The sequence below is a fragment of the Chelonia mydas genome, chromosome 2 (genome assembly GCF_015237465.2).
Source record: "Chelonia mydas isolate rCheMyd1 chromosome 2, rCheMyd1.pri.v2, whole genome shotgun sequence".
NCBI lineage: Eukaryota > Metazoa > Chordata > Testudines > Cheloniidae > Chelonia > Chelonia mydas.
Genome location: NC_057850.1, coordinates 22,239,439 through 22,260,830, shown reverse-complemented (window position 1 = coordinate 22,260,830; position 21,392 = coordinate 22,239,439). Strand labels below are relative to the sequence as shown.

General features: G+C 40.9%; 2 protein-coding genes across 3 annotated transcripts in view; one reads left to right on the top strand and one right to left on the bottom strand.

Annotated features, from left to right (window-relative positions):
• Positions 1-1,373, bottom strand: part of ATAD2 (ATPase family AAA domain containing 2) — a 100,281-nt gene extending 98,908 nt beyond the window's left edge. For both annotated transcript variants that reach the window (XM_043539130.1, XM_043539131.1), the window contains exon 1: positions 1,270-1,373. The gene's annotated coding sequence lies outside the window, so the exon portion shown is untranslated. The remainder of the gene's footprint in view (positions 1-1,269) is intronic.
• Positions 1,369-20,817, top strand: NTAQ1 (N-terminal glutamine amidase 1). Its single transcript, XM_043539139.1, is given in 8 exon segments — positions 1,369-1,503; positions 3,608-3,707; positions 4,167-4,217; positions 10,091-10,207; positions 10,209-10,238; positions 11,022-11,170; positions 11,566-11,690; positions 20,526-20,817. Coding segments are annotated over 8 exon segments (768 nt in total). The 5' UTR covers positions 1,369-1,414; the 3' UTR covers positions 20,633-20,817.
• The last annotated feature ends 575 nt before the right edge of the window (positions 20,818-21,392 follow it).

Below are 21,392 nucleotides of genomic sequence, written 5' to 3'. Positions count from 1 at the left end.
ACATTTCAGTTAAAAGTCCATTGTCAGCTACAAAGGTCATATCTAAACACCGCAAATACTGGTGTATTCTCATCCACAAAAAATTGAGAGCCTGCTGTAGTTTTGATGTGACACAGCATTTTGCTCAAGTGTCATGGCCTGGAAATAAATTAAGGATTTTTTGTGATGTCTGGCACAAAAAAACAACAAAAAAACCACACCCCCAAACTTTCCACACAGTCCTTCCTAATGTTAGCCCTACCCATCACCAAACTATGGGGCAAGACATAATAGCTACTAGAGAAGTGAACAGCAATGAATACAGCTTTAAATAAAAAAAAAAAAAGTCTTTTACATGATTAAACCTCGTGACTGTGTGGTGCTACCTGTAAGCACCTTATAAAAATAAACTGTTTTGTGTATTTTATGGCCCAGGAGATGAAAGGCCCTTGTGCAGCCATTAGTTTTGCCAGGTTAAGCAAGCTTCTGCCAGTTTTCAGGGCTTAAAACTATCTCAAGAATCTCTTCCTGCTGATTTAACAAAAAGACAGCCAGAAAGAAAGGTACTGTATTTAACTTCAAATATCTGTTTGGCCATGTACAATTCAGATGGAAAACACTTCTCTGGGGAGGTTTTCCATGCACGCTGTGAACAGGCTTCCTTTTCATCCTCAACATCTTCTTCCCTGTGGCTCAGGGCCAGTCTCTCCCGCACTAACAGCTCCAGATTCCATTCCTCTACCCTTCTTGATTAGTAGCAGCTCACCCTACCCTCTTGCTAAGGCTCAGCCTCTGTCCTGGCCTCTCCCACCCCTCCATTGTAAGCTCAGGATCTCTCCTTGGGTGACCAGATAGCTAGTGTGAAAAATCAGGAGGCGGGGATAGTAAGAGCCTAGATAAGAAAAAGCCCCAAATACGGGGACTGTCCCTATAAAATCAGGACATCTGGTCACCCTCCTGATATTATCTCTCTCCCCACTCAAGCCCTCTCTCTCCACCCCTTGTTTTGGCTCAGGATCCTCCCACCGTCTGAGCTGGGCTTAAGCTACCCGTTTTGCCCACCTTGGCTCAAACTTTGCCCTTTTTCTGGTTTGGGTTCAAAACTTCCCCTTTCCCCACTCTTCTGGCTCAACCTGCCCCCTCCTTTGATGCAGCATGCTGGAGCTTAACAGAGCAATAGAAATTATCTCACTTTATATCCAAGTTAAAACGCCTCCCACCTGCCTGAGCTCCTAATAGTCATGCAATAACAGTCAGATTTCCTAGGGGAAGAAATTGCTTGTAACTCACCCATTTCCTGCACAACCCACAAACACTTCCTGAGCAAACTGCTGCTTTATACAGTTGGGGGAAGCTTTAGTGCTGCCTTCTGGTATATGAGGCTGTTAAACCCGCCCCTAGCCAGTACTCCTATACACCTGGATGAGGGTCACCTATGGAACAGCCAAGGGTAGCAGCAGCAACTGCTGGCTATCAGCCAGCTGCCCCTGCTCGTCACTCCTGTGTGTACACCAGCTGCTATTGGTAAGGAGCAATAGACATGTAAGAAATGTGGTGTGCTGGGTACATTTGCTTTTTTCTTCACTAGTCAAGTAATAAGTGCACCAAGAGAGGATGCACCGAGCACCAGGGTTCCCTATTGCCATCTCTCATGTTTCCCTTTCTCTTTAGAAATTCTGCACGTATTCTTGCAGGAGGCAAAGTGGAAGAAATGAGATCGTAAGAGCCAGGAGAGAGAGTATTCTTCTTACAATAACATTTGGTATTATAGGATAAAAGGGTGCATTGGTTAGAGAGTACTATAATTTACAGTGTCCAAATCAGGATTATTGAAGGATGATTTACTGGGGAATAACAATATACAGGGTCATTGTAGCCTCCTGGATAGTTTATCACTTGGAAAATAATCTGTGATTCCATTAGTATTTATTGTGTGTCATATGTAGTTATTGTTATCGGTGGCATTGTTTATTTGGAATTATACAGAACTATTACAATAGTAATATTAGGTAACAATGATTTTATATACAGGGATTGTTAATACTTTCTGCTAGCATCAGATAGAAGTCTATTTAAAAATTACAAATATTTTTAAAAGCTGTTACATACACTGGATAACATTTATTTTTACGGTTAAGATTTTTACAGTAACTCCTCACTTAATGTTGTCCCGGTTAATGGTCGCTGACCTATTAGAGAACATGGTCTTTTAAAGTTGCGCAGTGCTCCCTTGTAATGTTTTTTGGCAGCTGCCTGCTTTGTCCACTGCTTGCAGGAAGAGCAGCCCGTTGGCGTTAGCTGGTGGGGGCTGGGTGGGCCAGCATCCCCCTAAGTTCCCTATGAAGCAACCACGCAGCAGGCTATCAACTGCCGGGCAGTTCAAATGTCTCTCCCCCTACTGCCATGTGCTGCTCCTGCCCTCTTCCCTGGAGTTGTTCCTGGAAGCCTCCTGATTGCTATGCGGGGGCGGGGGGGAGACGGGTGCTGATGTCAGGGTGTGCCCCTTCCCCTGCTCCTGTACCCTGTCTTCACAGAGTGGAGGGGGGTGGGAGGGCGGACACTACAAGTCTCAGGACAGAGGGAGCTTGCTGTCAGCAGCTGCTGTCTCAACTTCCTGATATACTTAAAAAGGCAGTGTACGTAGAATGGGGTCAGCATACTTAAAGGGGCAATGCGCGTCTCTCTCTCGCTCACACACACACACAAACGGTGTGTGTCTCTGTCTCATAGACACATTCATCACCCAGCACTTTGGAAAGTGGAGGGAGTGGTGCGCTCCAGTGGGATTGCGTGGGTTCATCCTCCCGTTCAGTTTCTGCAGGGAATGTTTGCAGCCACTGCCATGCCTCTATTGTGTCTCCTCCTGGCTCCCTCCATTCCTGCTGCCTTATAGAGTGTGAGGATGCATTAACAACAATGTGTTAACCCTTGAGGGCTCAGCCGAGTGTTAGTTCATCATTTAGCAGCAAGGCATTCCCTGGGAAATATCCCACCCTCTGATTCCACAACCTCAACCAAGCTTCACAATTGTCATTGCTGTGTACAGTATTAAATTGTTTGTTTAAAACTTATAGTGTGTGTATATATAATATATATACACACACACACACAGTGTCTTTTGTCTGGCAAAAAAAAAATTCCCTGGAACCTAATCCCCCTATTTACATTAATTCTTATGGGGAAATTGGATTCACTTAACATAGTTTCACTTAAAGTAGCATTTTTCAGGAACATAACTACAACCTTAAGTGAGGAGTTACTGTATTTAATATAATTTGTTGATACTTGAATCAAAACTTTGCCATAGACAATGAGGAAAAGACTAAACACTAGATACACCAGTCATTTGGTATTACAAAGCATTTCTTGACAGAGTAAACCAAATGATGCTTCCTCTTGTCTGTTAAACAGTAGTTAAGCCTAAAAGTCTCTGAATTATTTGTGGAAACATTTTTATAAGAGCTTGGACCTAAATTTTAGGGATTAAAAACAGATGTGTGAAGGGGAGTTGGGAAAAAGTCTTCAACAGAAAAATTAATCCAAAAGTGGAAAAATCACAACATCTATCCTGTTTTTATTGTATAAATCAGAAATAAAACAAGAACTGTAAAAAACTTGTATTTTACAGTGAGGAAAATGTTTGGAAACTTTGTGAATACATCAGAAGTTATGATCAATACCCTTTAGAAGAATTTTATGCTGTTTTCATATCCAATGAGAGAAGGATGGTAAGTTGATGAGTTGTGATATAGAACAAAGGTCAAAACAGATTCACTGTGAAGGAAAGATGGGGATCCAGCCATATAGGTGACCTGAGCCTGGTAGCTCAGCTGGGCCCCATGGTCACACAGATACTGGAAAAGATCCTACAAGGCAGGTCTTTTAGTCATATATGGCAGTCTGGGCCTTGGAGCTGACATTTGGAGACGTATCATCTCCCTGAGGATGGCAGGGATCCATTTGCTGCTATCAATCAGCTGAGGAGACTGAATGGTCTGTGTGGTCCCCAACTAAGAGCTCAAAAAGACCAAAAGACAATCTGATAAAAGCTTAATTATTGCATTGCAGATATAACGCAAGCTGACTAATTTTATCATTCAGCGAAGACCGACCTATCTTGTATTAGACTGAAATCCTAGATATTTCTTTAGTTTACTTAAAATTAGCTTCTAACTTGTAATTTGCAGATACCGCTCTGGAAGCAGCAGTCAGGATGTGGAGATGAACCTGTGGTTTGGGTAAGACATTCTATTCTATGTAGATCCTTATAGCACGCTCATTTCCCTAGTATCTCTAGCACATTAAGCAATAAGGGGAATCAGGCCTCACCAACCTGTTAGAATTCTTTGAGGGTGTCAGAAAACATATGGAGAAGGGAGATCAAGTGGATATAGTGTACCTTTCAGAAAGTCTTCGACAAGGTCCCTCACCAAAGGCTCTTAAGCAAAGTAAGGAGTAACTGGATAAAAGGGAATGTCCTCTCATGTATCAGTAACCTGGCCGCTAAGAACGGTATTGCTTGGCTTAGCAAATAGTCAAACGCTAAATAAAATAAATAGTACCTGGTTAAAAGATAGGAAACAAAAGAAAGGAATAAACAGTCAGTTTTCAAGTACAGAGAAGTAAATGACAGGGTTCCCCAAAGATCTCTATTGGGACCAGTGCTGTTCAACATATTAATAAATTAAAAAGGGTAAACAGTGAAGTGGCAAAGTTTGCAGACAATACAAAATTACTTAAGATAGTTAAGTTCAAAGCTGACTGTGAAGAGTTACAAAGGGATCTCACAAAACTGGGTGACTGGGCAAGAAAATGCCAGATGAAGTTCAGCATTGATAAATGCAAAGTAATGCCACTGGAAAAATGAATCTCAACTATACATACAAAATGATGGGGTCTAAATTAGCTATTACCACTCAGGAAAGAGAAATTGGAATCATTGGATAGTTCTCTGAAAACATCTACTCAATGTGCAGCAGCAGTCTAAAAAAGCTAACAGAATGATAGGAACCATTAGAAATAAGATAGATAATAAGGCAGAAAATATCACAGTGCCACTATATAAATCCATGATACACTTACACTTTGAATACTGTGTGCGGTTCTGGCTGCCCTATCTGAAAAAAAAAATTAGAATTGGAAGAAGTACGGAGAAGGGCAACAAAAATGATTAGGGTTATGAAACACCTTCCATATGAGGAGAGAGTAAAAATACTGGAACTGTTTGGCTTAGCTAAGAGATGACTAAGGGGGGATATGATAGAGGTAAAAAAAATCATGAACTGTGTCGAGAATGTGAATAAGATAGTATTATTTACCCCTTCACATAACATATGAACAGGGGTCACTTGATGAAATTTATAGGCAGCAGGTTTAAAACAAACATACAGAAGTACTTCTTCACACAACACACAGGCAACCTGTGGAACTCATTACCAGGGCATGTTGTGAAGGCCAAAACTATAACTGGGATTAAAAAAAGAATAAGTTCATTGCAGATGGGTCCATCAATGCTATTAGTCAAGATGGTCAGGGACACAACTCCATGCTCTGCGTGTCCCTAACCCTCTAACTGCCAGAAACTGGGACTGGATGACAGGGGATGGATCACTCTATAAATTGTCCTGTTCTGTTCACTCCATTTGAAGCATCTGGTAGTGGCCACTGTCAGAAGCAGGATACTGGGTTAAATGGACCATTGGTTTGACCCAGTATGGTCATTCTTAGGTTCTTAACAACATCCCATGTGTGCTTTCTAAGGTCAGGTCTACACTACAGACTTCTGTTGGTATAACTACATCACGTAAGTCACTACCCGGATCGGCGGGTAGTGATCAATCTATCGGGGGGATCCATTTATCGCGTCTAGTGTAGACATGATAAATCGATCCCCGATCGCTCTGCTGTCGACTCCGGAACTCCACCACGGCGAGAGGCAGAAGCGGAGTCGACGGGGGAGCAGAGGCTGTCGATCCCGCGCCATGAGGACGCGAAGTAAGTGATTCCAAGTCGATCTAAGATATGTCGACTTCAGCTACGCTATTCTCGTAGCTGAAGTTGCGTATCTTAGATCGATTTCCCCCCCCCCCCCCCAGCCCCCGTGTAGACCAGGCCTCAGACTTATATTGGTATAACTACATCAGGGGTGTGAAAAATCATGCCTGAGTGACATAGTTATATCGACCTAACCCCTGGTGTAAACAGCGCTATGTCAGAGTGTGAGCTTTTCCCATTGATATAGCTACCACCTCTCGCAGAGGTGGATTAACTACGCCGATGGGATTCTCCCATTGGCATAGGAATGTCTTCATTTAGGCACTTCAACGATGCAGCTGGACCAATGCAGCGTTTTAAGTGGGGTAGACCACTTATATAGTAAAAGAACAATGGAACATCCAATGAAATCAAAAGGCAACACACTTGAAACTTCTAACACAACACATAATAAACCTATGGAACTTATTGCCACAGGATATCATTGAGGCCAAGAGCCTAGTTGGATCCAAAAAAGTGTAGATATTTACATGGATAATAAAAATATCAACATAGGATAAAAAAATGTAAGGGTTATACAGCTTCATGTGTCAGGGCATATGCCCTGGGGGATGGTATTAAGGGAAAATTTCCTTTTTGGACATAATTATCACTGAACTTTTCTCTGAAGTGTCCAGTACTGGAGCACTAGTCCAGTTTTGGTGCGGCAATCTTCTATTCTAGTAAGTGAAGGTTAAGATGGCACTTACAGTATAAATGCCCTATTCAGGTACCTATAACTTTGTTTTTTTAAAAAAACTGGCACATGCCATCTCAGACTGGGAATGAATTGTTTGGGAAAATCAGAAAAAAAAAACTGTTCAAGCCATTTTAATTATATCCTTGCATGGCCCCTTCTACACCCTGCCCCCAAGTGTAACTCAAAAATAACTTAGTTTAAAAACAAACCAACTTTACAAATAATTAGTTTTGAATGAGATCTAAGTGGTATGAGAAGGAAGGTAGAAGAGGGATAGAGAAGGCCATTACAGATTTTAAGAGTTTTCCCACCAAAATGTATTGAATTCAAGTTTTTTTGGTAGACAGTCCAACTAGAAATGCAAACTTGCATAAGCATATAGTTGGTTTCCCGGTTCTCATCGTCACTATTCCGTCCCTTTTAAATTTTGTTGTTGCACACAGCTTCACTTCCAATACATGTATTAGTATGGCAAAATAATTTGCCTAAGAACTTTACAATTTCTTACTCCAAATAGCTAGGCTTGTTTACCCCTGAAAATGTTATATGAAAGCTCCTCAAACGCTTTCCATAAGTGGATTTTGTATTCACTTTACTAGGGTACAGTTAATTGTGATTAATTGTACAAAATGAGTTATCAAACACAGCATTAAAATTACCTGGTAATCACTTCACAAAGAGGCAAGTTGTCGTCTTTTATCTGTGCCAGCCTTTGGTTGGGATTGAGATGAACACAAAGGACATGTTATCCAATTCAAATATTTTATTGTATTAGGGCGTGGAAATTAAGAAGATATCTATATTATTTTGTATGAATACTATGTGTCTTGGTTTCCCTGTTTCGAGATTCTGTCTGACTGCCTACAGTTAAATCAAAGGGAGGGGGGAGGAAGGAGGGAGGCATTAGGCATCAGCAAACAGGAAATGAAACTGAAAAAGATAAGGTATCTCTAGGGATCAGAGTAGCAGCCATGTTAGTCTGTATTCACAAAAAGAAAAGTAGTACTTGTGGCGCCTTAGAGACTAACCAATTTATTTGAGCATAAGCTTTCGTGAGCTACAGCTCACTTCATTGGATGCATAAAGTGGAAAATGCAGTGAGGATGTTTTATACACACAGACCATGAAAAAATGGGTGTTTATCACTTCAAAAGGTTTTCTCTCCCCCCACCCCACTCTCCTGCTGGTAATAGCTTATCTAAAGTGATCACTCTCCTTACAATGTGTATGATAATCAAGGTGGGCCATTTCCAGCACAAATCCAGGGTTTAACAAGAACGTCTGAGGAACAGTGGGGGAGTGGGGGGGTAGGAAAAAACAAGGGGAAATAGGTTACCTTGCAAAATGACTTAGCCACTCCCAGTCTCTATTCAAGCCTAAGTTAATTGTATCCAAATTGCAAATGAATTCCAATTCAGCAGTCTCTCGCTGGAGTCTGGTTTTGAAGTTTTTCTGTTGTAATATCGCAACTTTCATGTCTGTAATCGCGTGACCAGAGACATTGAAGTGTTCTCCGACTGGTTTATGAATGTTATAATTCTTGACATCTGATTTGTGTCCATTTATTCTTTTACGTAGAGACTGTCCAATTTGACCAACGTACATGGCAGAGGGGCATTGCTGGCACATGATGGCATATATCACATTGGTAGATGTGCAGGTGAACGAGCCTCTGATAGTGTGGCTGATGTTATTAGGCCCTGTGATGGTGTCCCCTGAATAGATATGTGGGCACAGTTGGCAACGGGCTTTGTTGCAAGGATAGGTTCCTGGGTTAGTGGTTCTGTTGTGGGGTATGTAGTTGCTGGTGAGTATTTGCTTCAGGCTGGGGGGCTGTCTGTAGGCAAGGACTGGCCTGTCTCCCAAGATTTGTGAGAGTGATGGGTCGTCCTTCAGGATAGGTTGTAGATCCTTGATAATGCGTTGGAGAGGTTTTAGTTGGGGGCTGAAGGTGACGGCTAGTGGCGTTCTGTTATTTTCTTTGTTAGGCCTGTTCTGTAGTAGGTGACTTCTGGGTACTCTTCTGGCTCTGTCAATCTGTTTCTTCACTTCAGCAGGTGGGTATTGTAGTTGTAAGAATGCTTGATAGAGATCTTGTCGGTGTTTGTCTCTGTCTGAGGCATTGGAGCAAATGCAGTTGTATCGTTAGAGCTTGGCTGTAGACCATGGACTGTGTGGTGTGGTCTGGGTGAAAGCTGGAGGCATGTAGGTAGGAATAGCGGTCAGTAGGTTTCCGGTATAGGGTGGTATTTATGTGACCATCGCTTTTTAGCACCGTAGTGTCCAGGAAGTAGATCTCTTGTGTGGACTGGTCCAGGCTGAGGTTGATGGTGGGATGGAAATTGTTGAAATCATGGTGGAATTCCTCAAGGGCTTCTTTTCCATGGGTCCAGATGATGAAGATGTCATCAATATAGATGACTAAAACCTCTCCAACGCATTATCAAGGATCTACAACCTATCCTGAAGGACGACCCATCACTCTCACAAATCTTGGGAGACAGGCCAGTCCTTGCCTACAGACAGCCCCCCAGCCTGAAGCAAATACTCACCAGCAACTACATACCCCACAACAGAACCACTAACCCAGGAACCTATCCTTGCAACAAAGCCCGTTGCCAACTGTGCCCACATATCTATTCAGGGGACACCATCACAGGGCCTAATAACATCAGCCACACTATCAGAGGCTCGTTCACCTGCACATCTACCAATGTGATATATGCCATCATGTGCCAGCAATGCCCCTCTGCCATGTACGTTGGTCAAATTGGACAGTCTCTACGTAAAAGAATAAATGGACACAAATCAGATGTCAAGAATTATAACATTCATAAACCAGTCGGAGAACACTTCAATGTCTCTGGTCACGCGATTACAGACATGAAAGTTGCGATATTACAACAGAAAAACTTCAAAACCAGACTCCAGCGAGAGACTGCTGAATTGGAATTCATTTGCAATTTGGATACAATTAACTTAGGCTTGAATAGAGACTGGGAGTGGCTAAGTCATTATGCAAGGTAACCTATTTCCCCTTGTTTTTTCCTACCCCCCCACTCCCCCACTGTTCCTCAGACGTTATTGTTAAACCCTGGATTTGTGCTGGAAATGGCCCACCTTGATTATCATACACATTGTAAGGAGAGTGATCACTTTAGATAAGCTATTACCAGCAGGAGAGTGGGGTGGGGGGAGAGAAAACCTTTTGAAGTGATAAACACCCATTTTTTCATGGTCTGTGTGTATAAAACATCCTCACTGCATTTTCCACTTTATGCATCCAATGAAGTGAGCTGTAGCTCACGAAAGCTTATGCTCAAATAAATTGGTTAATCTCTAAGGTGCCACAAGTACTCCTTTTCTTTTTATCTCTAGGGAGAATACCAAGGGACCTTAACAGAAGGAATGGGCGAGCTATTCATTGAAAATTGCTTACCTGCCTGTGACCAGAAAGGTGACAGGCATGCTTTTTCAAGGCCAGAGACCAAGACCAAAAAGAACACTAAGGTCCAGATCCTCAAAGGTATTTAGGTTCCTAATTCTCACTGAAATCAGTGGATCTTGGCCTAAGCAATTACAACCTCAAGCCTAGAGGAAAAGAAGCGGGGAGCAGGCAGCAGCTTCTTGGGGAGACAAAACTTATTTTGGTGGTGTATTCAATAGGGCTCTGGAACTAAGGCAGGGGCTCTTCAGGCTGTGCCTGAGATAGCTCGGTTGCCTAAGCTTGAGAGAGGTGATGACTTGCAGGCAAACCTTGGGTGTGCAGGACTGTTGTAGGTTTAACCTTTTCTCCCTGCGTACTGGCTACCTTTGGGTGAATGGACACAAGCTGTTTGGAGTCACTTTAATCAGCCCTGGGTCACAGGTACCCAACGAGGAGTGTCTTGCTGGTTCCAGTTGCAGCTGGCTCTGCGTTACAGCTGGAAACAGGCAGGCTGCTACCCTGGGATCCACTCTTAGAGTGGTAAAATTGTGGGCCAGAGAGAGGTGAAGGCAGTGAAACTTGTCACCTGAGCAGCATGAGAGGCTGCTAGAGGGTATAAAGCACTGTTTGCACTGTAAGTGTGGCAGGATGGTAGGAATAGACGGCATTTCACCCTGGTGATCCAGGCTAAAGTGGGATAAGCTGTGGAATGCCACTTGGAAAGAGTATCCACTGGACAGACTGGGGGAGACATCACAGTCGCAGCCATCACATATGGATTATGCTTTGGGGTGATTTCTGTCCCCTTTTCCTAATATCTCTAAGGTTTGTCTATGATCATTTACAACTGTCTTGGTAACTGTCAATGACCTTTACTCCTAGGATTACCATGTTATTTTACTTCATGTTTCAAGTGGAGACCAGAACTTCATTTATGATCTCGACACAGTGTTGCCATTTCCATGTCCATTTGACACGTACATTGAGGAGGCCTTTAAATCAGATGATATTCTTCTTCCAGGATTCAGAAGGTGAGAAAATTAAAACAAATGTGGTACAGAATATTTTACAAAAGCCAAGCCTCAACAATTGATGCAGTTGACATTTTTCTTTGTATGCATAGTCACCTATGTATAATCTGTTACTATGCAGGAAATTAAACACACCACACTGCTCTTCTAATGATCCTGACCTTAAAGGTACAATCGTTCATCCATCAATAAAACTTTCTATTTCCTTGCATTGCTTCCTGTTAGTCATTCAGCTACTTGACACTATTAATATACAGCTAAACTATATGAATTTGATTTAACTGCTCAGAGTCAACACTCAATGAGGGCAGGAACAGGCTTTGGGTTAGTAATGTTTAACACAGTATTACATGACTCCATCACTTAGTATGTTCTTGAATTATATGTTTGTTTAGAAAAATCAGACTGATTCGAGCAGATTTGTATCTGAAGACATTTGCTTCTGACCGATCCCACATGAAAGATGCCAATGGACACTGGCAGAAACCTCCTCCTTCCTACCCTTGCATTGAAACTGCAGGTAAATAGGATTCCACACCCAAAACAAAAAAATCCTGTTCCTTTTGATTCAAGAAAATGAAACAAAATAAAACCAAAGAATTGCATAAGTGATATTTATGCTTCCATAATATACAGTGAAAGCACTGCCACCTTTCCTTTCAAGACAAAGTACTTTATTATTTCATCAGAAAAAAGTATGAACTCACATCTTGCATGTACCTACGGGATTATATAATGTTCTACACCGTTTCTGGCATTTATCAAACATTAACTAGCTAATCCTCACAACACCTTGTGTGAGGTGGGCAAGTAAGCATTAATGTCCCCTCATTACAGGAGCTGATGCAGAGAAGATAAAGGGACTCATTCACAATCACATAGTGATTCTCCGATAGACTTGGGATTGGAATTTCAGAGTTCCTGGGTCTCAAACTTGTGTTCTGATTGTGCCTCTCATATGCAAGTCAGTCTTCACAAGGAGAAAGTATATGTCCATGTGATCCACAGGGCTGAGTTCAGATAACCCAGGACTGTAGGCACATCCCACATGTTGGCCCCATGGTATGGCCCTGCTTCTCCTTGGGGTGGCACAGGTATCAGAGTTAAGAAGAACGGGACAGTTCACATCTCTCAGAACCAATGTTTTAGGTTTTTCTGCCAACCAGACAGGCATCAGTTACACTCAGGTCACATCAAGCTTTTCCGTACATACATGAGGGGTAGAAACATAATTTAAAAAGAAAGCCAAGGTTCTGACCTCATCATGGGACTCCAGGAATTGGGACTTTGTGAATAAGCCTATAGTGCCTATGCTTTGATTTGGTCCTGGGGCTCAAAAAGCACAGTGGGTATTTTTTTGTTTTTGTTTTTAAAAGATCATTCAAGCCCCGATTCAGGAAAGCAATTAAACATGTACAGATGTTCATCCCTATTCAGAATGGTGCTTAAGCACATGCTTAAGTCCCACTGTCTTCAGTGAGGCTTGGCATTTAAGCATGTACTTATGTTGAGTAGGGATGCTTTATTGAATCGTATCCCATCAAGCTTGATCCTACAGGCTGCTGAGCACTCTGGCCCCACTCCAGCTAAGCACGTAAGCACATGCTTAACATTAAGCACATGAGTAGTCCTGTTGCAGTCAGTGGGATTACTAATCTGTTTAAAGTTAAGCACATGATTAAGTAGTTTGGTCCTGAACATTCTGACCCTGATCTAGTAAACACTGGATATTTTTCTTTTTTTGTTTTATTTCCATTCCCTTCCACTCTTCTTAAGTACCGTATATACTCGATCATTAGCCCATTCGTTTATAAGCCGACACCCCCCAAGATGGATAGGTAAAAATAGTAAAAACTGTATGACCCTTTCATAAGCAGACCCTATATTTCAGGGATTGGCAAACTTTGGCTCCCGGCCCGTCAGGGTAAGCCGCTGGCAGGTCGGGACGTTTTATTTACCTGGAAGTGTAAACTGGCGCCACTTCCCGCAGCTCTCATTGGCTGGGAATGGCGACCCGTGGCCTCTGGGAGCTGAGGGGCTCCATGCCTGCAGATGCTCCAGGTAAACAAAACTACAATGTATTAGATATTCAGTTCAATGATTTCATAGAGGTTTTTAAAATCATCCAATTTTGGTGTAGACCCGTTTATAAGCCGACCCCCAGTCTTTGGTGCATCACTTTTTTACCAAAAATATTCAGCTTATGACCAAGTATATACGGTATGTGCTATCCTGATACTACTTTCTTTTCCTTTCCAGCCAGGTTCAATTTCTTCTCCTCCAGCCTTATTCCTTCATTCACTTGAGATATTCATATACATATGTGTTAGTACCTCAACAGCTACCTAATGTTCTTAAGCTTGACTTCAGTGGAACTACTCACGTGTTTAAAGTTAGGGACATGCCTAACTACCTTGAGGCCACAGTCACCAATGATTCAACCCCTAAGCTCAGCGTGAACCCTGTAAATCACTAAAGTTCTACAAATAATTTGTTAGAGTTCACTGTAGCTCAAAGTTTGTAGTTTGAAGATAGAAGTGAGACAAGAAACTGAACTCCTTTGCTACTGGTCAATCAGTAGGTGGCACTCTTCCCTCAGTCAGTAGTGAACTAATATTTCAGCACTGTGTTCCAAGGGAACTGTTCTTCTGGAGGGGTCTTTTTCCCCCCAAATGAGAGAGAAAACTGAGGGGTTTGACTTCCTGTGATCAGTAAAGAGCTAATGGGTGTTCGCCCCAGTATCCCAACCAAATTCCAGTTGCAGTAACTACATTCTCTCTGCCGAAATTCTCCATACAGTTTCAGTTAGCTATGGTATTTCACTTTCTTCGTTAAATTGCTAACACATTTCACTCTAGCATTTACTGCATTGCAGTGGTCGGCAAGTGGATCCTGCTTATTTGTTTTATATCCGTTTATTTGTAAGGAACCATACCTGTTTTTCTACTTTTGTATTAGTGTATTCTTTTTCATAATTTAGAGTAGTTGATTTCCTTACAAAGTCACAGAGAAGACATTTTTATATTAGTACTGTTTGCTGCATGCTCTGTATTTTCCCTTGGGATGTTACTAAAGTGAGTACCTTATATGTTTTAAAATATATTTAAAAGATTGATACATTTCGAAATGTATCAGTATTTCTAAAGCACTTATCACCATAATATTTAGGAATTCTTTATACTTATTAAAGATGAAGATCAACATAGTTTTGCTGCTCTGCTCCTACAAAACATTTGTATTTTTCAATATTAATTACATTATTGCTCCTTTCATTTTGAAGGATTCAAAAGCTTTAATAAAACTTGAAAAATACAGGAATTTGTTTTTCCTGTTACTGAAACGTTTCCACTTTAGTGTGGAACATAGCAGCTGCTTAACGGCTCTTAGCACTTCAGAACAGGAAGTGACCCAAGAATATCAAATGGAAATGACAGTGGAAATGTAGATACAGTAAAAGCAGTTATCCAGTTTGACTAGGCCAGGACTTTGGGACTACCACCGTCACTTTTATGGAAAATGGCATGGGATTTTTAATGATCCCAAGTGGTCAGGAGTTGTTTTCCATCTCCTCTGAATAATGGTACAGTGCCTTTACCTAATGAGGCATTGGTTCAGTAATGACTCAGAAGGCAGAGGACTGCCTACAGCCATTACCAATATAACTTCCTGTACCATTTTCAGGGTTGTCAACTTTCATGATTTTATCACAAGCCTCATGATATTTCAATTATAGCCCCAGCTTAATTAATTAAAGTTGGAATCAGGCAATTGTATGATAATCTCACCTTCAATTTTTAAAAATTAAAGTTTCTAATCCTGATGGTTGCACAAAAAAGGCTTGAAAACATGAACAAAGTAAATTCCGAAAAGTCTCAAAGCCCAATGCAAATAAAAAGAACCCAAAATGTATTGGTTTAAAAATCATGATTTTTAAGAATGCTTCCTAATTTGGGGTGGATGGGGAAGGATAACATGATTTTTAAAAACTTGGGGTTGGCAATACTGCATTTGGGTTATCCTTTGGAGTCTATCATATATATATTGATCAGGCCTGATCCTGCTTAGCTTGTGAGCTCTGATACGATCACAGTTCTAACTGCAGGACAACATAAAATATATCTTCCAAAAAGCATTTCAAAATTTCCTGGAACAGATGGCCTTACTACTTAGAGCTGCTACAAACAGTTGAATATTACATTGCAAACCATGGTTCAAATCTGAAGTCTTCCCAGGTGTTGGGTAGCACACCAGCAAGATTGGTGCAGCAGGTTTCTTAGTTATAGTCGCTGGGTGGTTGTAAATGATGCATTTTGTTTTCAAAAAGAGTGGATAAGACAGCTGAGAAATAAAAGCTGGAGGGCACTGTATCTGACACATCTGTTAGACATGCAGGCTGCTAGACTGAAGCTATGTAGATATCTGCAGCTTCTACTTTTGTCTTCTCACAAAAGTGATGGTAGAACCATAGTGAACCCAACAAAGAAAGCATCAGTGAGAAAAACAGCAGCACATACACGCTGTCTAACCTGCTGTTATTTTTATCTAAGGAAAAAAATTGTTATGAGCTTTGTGTGAACAAAGGAGAAAAACAGGATAAAAGCAACCAAGGACATAACATTAAACTTTCTTTACATGCTGTAGAGCTTATTATTAAAACTACACAGTTATAAGTTAAAGGAGACTGAAAGGTTCAGTGGTAAAAAAACTACGAACTTCCTGGAACAAGCCCTGCTAAAGTAAACCTGAACACTGCAGGGTCAAATTTCATGTGCAGTTTAATAATTCTACACTATTATTGTTATCTAACTGCCAATTCTCTTCTCCCACTGCTCTCCTCATGTCTCCAGAGCCTCCCTTTTGAATCTCAATACTTGGCTACCCATAATCTACACGCTGTAATGGTCAAGCTTCCCACTTTCAAAGTGTAACCTTTGGGTGGACTAGAGTTTACTTCATTGCCTTTCTCCTAATGCCTAAAAACAACTGCCATAGAAAAGCACATGGACACCCAGAATTCAGTGATTGAGGATTTTCAACAAGGATTGCACAAGGTCAACCTCCCCACAATCAAGTCCAAAAGAACAAAAGGAGTGAACTTAATTCTTAAGTATCGAATTTATAAAATCTTATGATAAAGAAAATAATTAATAATAACTTAATTTCTACAACATAACATGGATACTTTATAATCCACATCCATTATCTTCACAGTTATACGTAAATAAAGAAAAATTAAATCTAAACAGGTCTGTCCCCACAGAAATACAGTGAGAAGAAACTCAGAGTTCCCAAAATCTTAGGTTGAGTTCACCTGTCTCAGTTACAATCGTTGATCACCAAAAATCTATACAATCGGCAGAGTCAAAAGCAATATCTTCCCTCTACTTGCTTGTAGAAATCTTCAAATGGAATCCATGCATACTCTTCCTCCTCCTCCTCTGCTAAAATCACTCAGGTAGGGATATAGATTTTAAAATAAACCCATTACAAGAAAAATACAAAACTGAGAATAGCAAAATATAAATGACTCTTTACCCATGATCACTTTTAAACAAGAGAAAAATAGGTCCATCATAGTAGTTGAGAGAACTTAACTAAAAAAACAATTTGGCTAAAATCAAGCAACATTCCAAGCATACAATTAAAATGAAGGAAATTAGTTTTCCCTCCCAAATTTCTCCTCTCTGTAATTAACCTGCCAGGGCATCCCTGTTCGAGGGTTAAAAATATCAGTAACCTAAAAGCTTCACAGTTAGGGTAAAACAGCCTGCTTTCTGCTCCTGTGGCTCAGCTTCTCTCAACCCACAGAGGGCCCATGGCCTTTTGTAAAGTAGCTGCCTGACTGCTTGCCTTCAGGGAGTCTTGAGTCCAGCTACATCAATCCTATTGAGCATATCCAAAACTATCACACCCAATTCCAGAAACTTCTGAGTGTTGAGTGCTAATTGTACATTTGCCTAGCAACAATGACTCATTCCTACCCACTCCCCATAAATCTCTTAACGAGATATCCCTATGAAGCACATGGGTTACAAAAGCACCCAACATCTCCTTTATAGCCTACATCTAGGCTCCTTGGAAAATCACAGTCTGTCTTTGTAATTAGTATAAGGATGTACAGCACCTTGCATCCAATGCTTGTAAATGCCTGGAATAGCTCTAGCATAGGGTTGTTAAATCTGGAATAAGCTCTTTAGTTCTGGTTCAGCTGAATCAGTGCAATCTACCCACTATGGACAGAAACCACAAGCAGTGCAGCTGTATCAGTTACTAACTCCATCCCACAGTGCATGGCCTAGTATTTGGAAACTACCCATAAGCCCCTGCTCATAGCAAGTGTGTCAGGCATAATGGACAAGTGCCTTAAGAGTCCCAGAATTCACGGCATGGCTGCAGTAATAAAATGTATTGTGCGTGGCTCTACTAAAATGGTTCTGTCAGAAGAAGTGTTGCTATGTGGATATGCAGAAACAAGCAAATCAAACAGCCATTTCATTCAATCAGTGTCTCTGCAACAGCTTACATCCGTAGGGCCTGGTCCTGCTCCTAAATAGGATTAGGTCCAGAATGTAAACACAATTTTGTCTTCTCTCACCCCTACTTTCTTCAGTGCCACCCCCTATGCTTGGAAGAGTCTTTCTACTTGCTCTCACTCCAGTCCCTTTTGAAAAACCAACTGGTTTGTCAGCAATAACATCTGCACTCTGTTCTTATGTGTTAGCTCTTCTGTTCCACTGTAAGCCTTAGAACCTCAGATGAAGGACTTTATCTGGATTATGATATCTTTTGCCTAGCAATTTTTTAAAGTTGTAAGGCACTATGTAAACTAACAGGCCTGTAGTTTCCTAGATCACTTTTATTTCTCCTTTCTTAAAAATAGGAACTACATTTGTAATTCTCCAGTCATGGGGTACGACCCCCGAGTTTACAGATTCATTAAAATCCTTGCTATTGGACTGGCAATTTCATGTGCCAGTTCCTTTTAATATTCTTGGATGGAGATTATCTGGAGCCCCCAATTTAATCCTATTAAGATGTTTGAGTTTGACTTCCACCTCAGATGTGGTAATTTCCTTGTTCCCATTAGCCACCTTGCCACTACCTCTAAACTCTTCATTAGGCTTATTAAAAACCAAAGGCAAAGTATTTGTTTAGGTGTTGGGCCATGCCTAGATTATCTTTAATCTCCAACCCATCTTCAGTGTTTAGCAGTCTCACTTCTTTCCTTGTTTTCTTTTTATTTATATGGCTATAGAACCTTTTGCTATTGGTTTTAATTCCCTTTGCAATGTCCAACTCTGCTTGGCTTTTGGCAGTTCTCACTTTATCACTATCTGACCTCCAAGAGGTAGCGTTCCTTGCTGGTCCATCCCATCTTCCATTCCTTTTAGGCTTTCTGCTTTGAGATGCTTTCTCATCCAGGTTGGTCTGCAACCCTTCCCTGTGTATGTTTTCCCCTTGCTTAGGATGCAGGCTTCAGATAGTTTCTGCAACTTTGACAAAGTAATTCCAAGCCTACTCCACATTCAGATCCTTGAGTTCTTCGATTCAGTCCACTTCCCTAACTAATTCCCTTAATTTTTTAAAGTTTGTCCTTTTGAAATCAAGGACCCTAGCTGCAGATCTATTTTTGTTTATTCTTCCATTTAGTGTAAACTGAATTAGTTCATGATCACTCAGACCAAGCTTGTCCCCTACAACCAGTTCTTCTATGAGGTCCTCACTGCTCACCAATACCAAATCTAAAATGGAATCACCTCTTGTTGGTTCAGCAACTATTTGGTTAAGAAATCTGTCAGCTATCACATGCCGGAAAATCGGGGCCCTACTATTATTAGTAGCACTTGTCCTCCAATCTATATCTGGGAAGTTAAAGTTTCCCATAATCACACAATTCTCAGTAGTATTTATTTCATTAAAACATTAAAGAGGTCTCTGTCCAGGATCCAATTTAAATATGGGGGTCTGTAGCATACCCCAAGCACTATCCCAGGGGAACCTCTGGTAGCTTTCTCCCCCAAAGTGATTTTGGCCCAAATAGACTCTGTCTTATCCATTTCATCACTTCTAATTTGCTTACAGTCTACCTCATTATTGATATACAATGCTACACCATCACCTTTATTTCTGTCCTGAACGGCACATATCCTTCAATACCTCTACTCCAGTCATGACTACTATTCCACCATGTTTCTGTTACTCCTATAATATCTGGTTTCACTTCATGCACCAGTAGTTCTAATTCCTCCATTTTGTTACCCAGGCTCTTTGCATTGGCGTACAAACATCTTAATTGTTGCTGCTTTGCTTTGCCCACATTCCTCGCCCTACTGAGTACTGTCATTCTACTGCCAGTATCACCTACTTGACTGATAGCGCTGATACCAATGAAGCTATCTTTTCTCTTAAACTCCATTCTCCTACCCACAGCTGTTCCTTTCTCCATTGCTGTATTCTTTCTTACTTGATTTTCCTCCCTTTCAATGTTAATCAGATGTAGAGATTACATGAGCATCTCCCAACTGTCTCCCCCAAGTTATCATGGCTCTGGTTTCAGAATTTACGGCTTGAACCAAAGCACTCAAAGTCACTGGGGGTCTTTCAAATAAGTCCATTGGACCTGATGAAGTCCATTAATTATTTTCCTAGTTGGGGCATGATCCCGAGGCTGATCAGCATCTCATAGGAAGTGATCAGCACCTTCTAATTCCTATTAATTGCTATGTCCCTAATCTAATGCCCCATTGAAGTCAATGGGAAAAAGCTTCCATTGACTCCAATGGGCTTTGGATCAGGCCCTTAAATAGGAGCAAGGTTTCGCAGGACCTTGCAGGATCAGGCTCCTTTTGAATAGAGAGATGCCGTAGGACCCATAGTTTTTACTATAGCAGTCCTTTTTTTGAATTCTCTAGTTTTGGTCACCCTTTATCCTGCACTACAATGCCGTGGCATGATACAAGTGCCTTCTGGGACTGCTGCAAATCTCTAGTGTATTCCTTCATACTCTTTCTTTCAATCAGTGAAAATGCTGGTCAGGCAACAAAATTATTGACGTGGGCAGAAAGGGATCAGAGACAAATGCTACATCCTGAAAACAGGAAATGAAGACTCTGATGGTATATTACAATTTGCAGGATTCCCTCTGAGTGGTATTTTCCCTATGCAATGGCTTTTCATGACGGGGAAGTAGCTCTTGACATGAGCTCTTTGCTGGTATGTATATGTGTATATTAATCCCTACCATCAAAACAGGTTTCTGTCTGCATTTGATTGACAAATAATGTTCATGTATTCCTGTGCTAAATAGACGCCTTATCTAGGACTCTAATATTCTCTATTTATGCTCCTTATCTAGACTCCAAGATGAACCTGGATGATTTTATCAATATGAATCCCAAGACGGGATGGGGCTCAGTATTTCTGCTACCTGACTTTGTGGATCGGTATGGCAGACAGAGCTGATTTCAGGTTCACCTTGAAAGGACAGTGATGTAAACAAAGGACACATCAGCTTCCCGTTTTTGTTTTGTTGCAGTTGCTCTTGTCATTCTATTTATAAATTGGTTTATTTCGATGACATTTATTGTTTTGTCAAATACAAGAATTGAACAAAAACGCAATGAACTGAATAAAATATTTTGACTATATAACAAGAGTTAAAACTTATATAATGGATCAGACTAATTCTATAGCATCTGTATGGACCCTACTAAACTTAAACTTCAATCTGTCAGCTGAGATTACTGGATCCCAGTCCTGCAGCTACATCGTTATAGGTAGAAGCTTGTGCCTGTATGGAGCCCATTGACTTCAATGAGAGTCTGAGCAATGTAAGGATCTTCCTGCATGGATCCAACTGCAGGATCAAGGCCTTAGGTATGAGAACATTGTATATTCTGAAAGAAAATATTGAAAGTTAAATAAATCAACTTGGAAATACACCACCATGATTTTCCTCTCTAATTCGTCCAGAACAGATGTTTAGTTCCATATAGAGCATGATGGATATTAGAGATGATCCCTGTTAACCCTTATAGAATAAATAATCTGCCTATTCCTGTAGCTCTTATAAAAAAAAAAAAAAAGTCATTCTGTTGAGATAAAGGCCAAGGAACATTTTCACTCAGCATTGAATGTACTCAGATCAGCGTAATATTTATATCTGTGGCACTTGAAGCCTGACAGCATTTCATCAACATTTCCAGAATGTATGCTGTTAGAA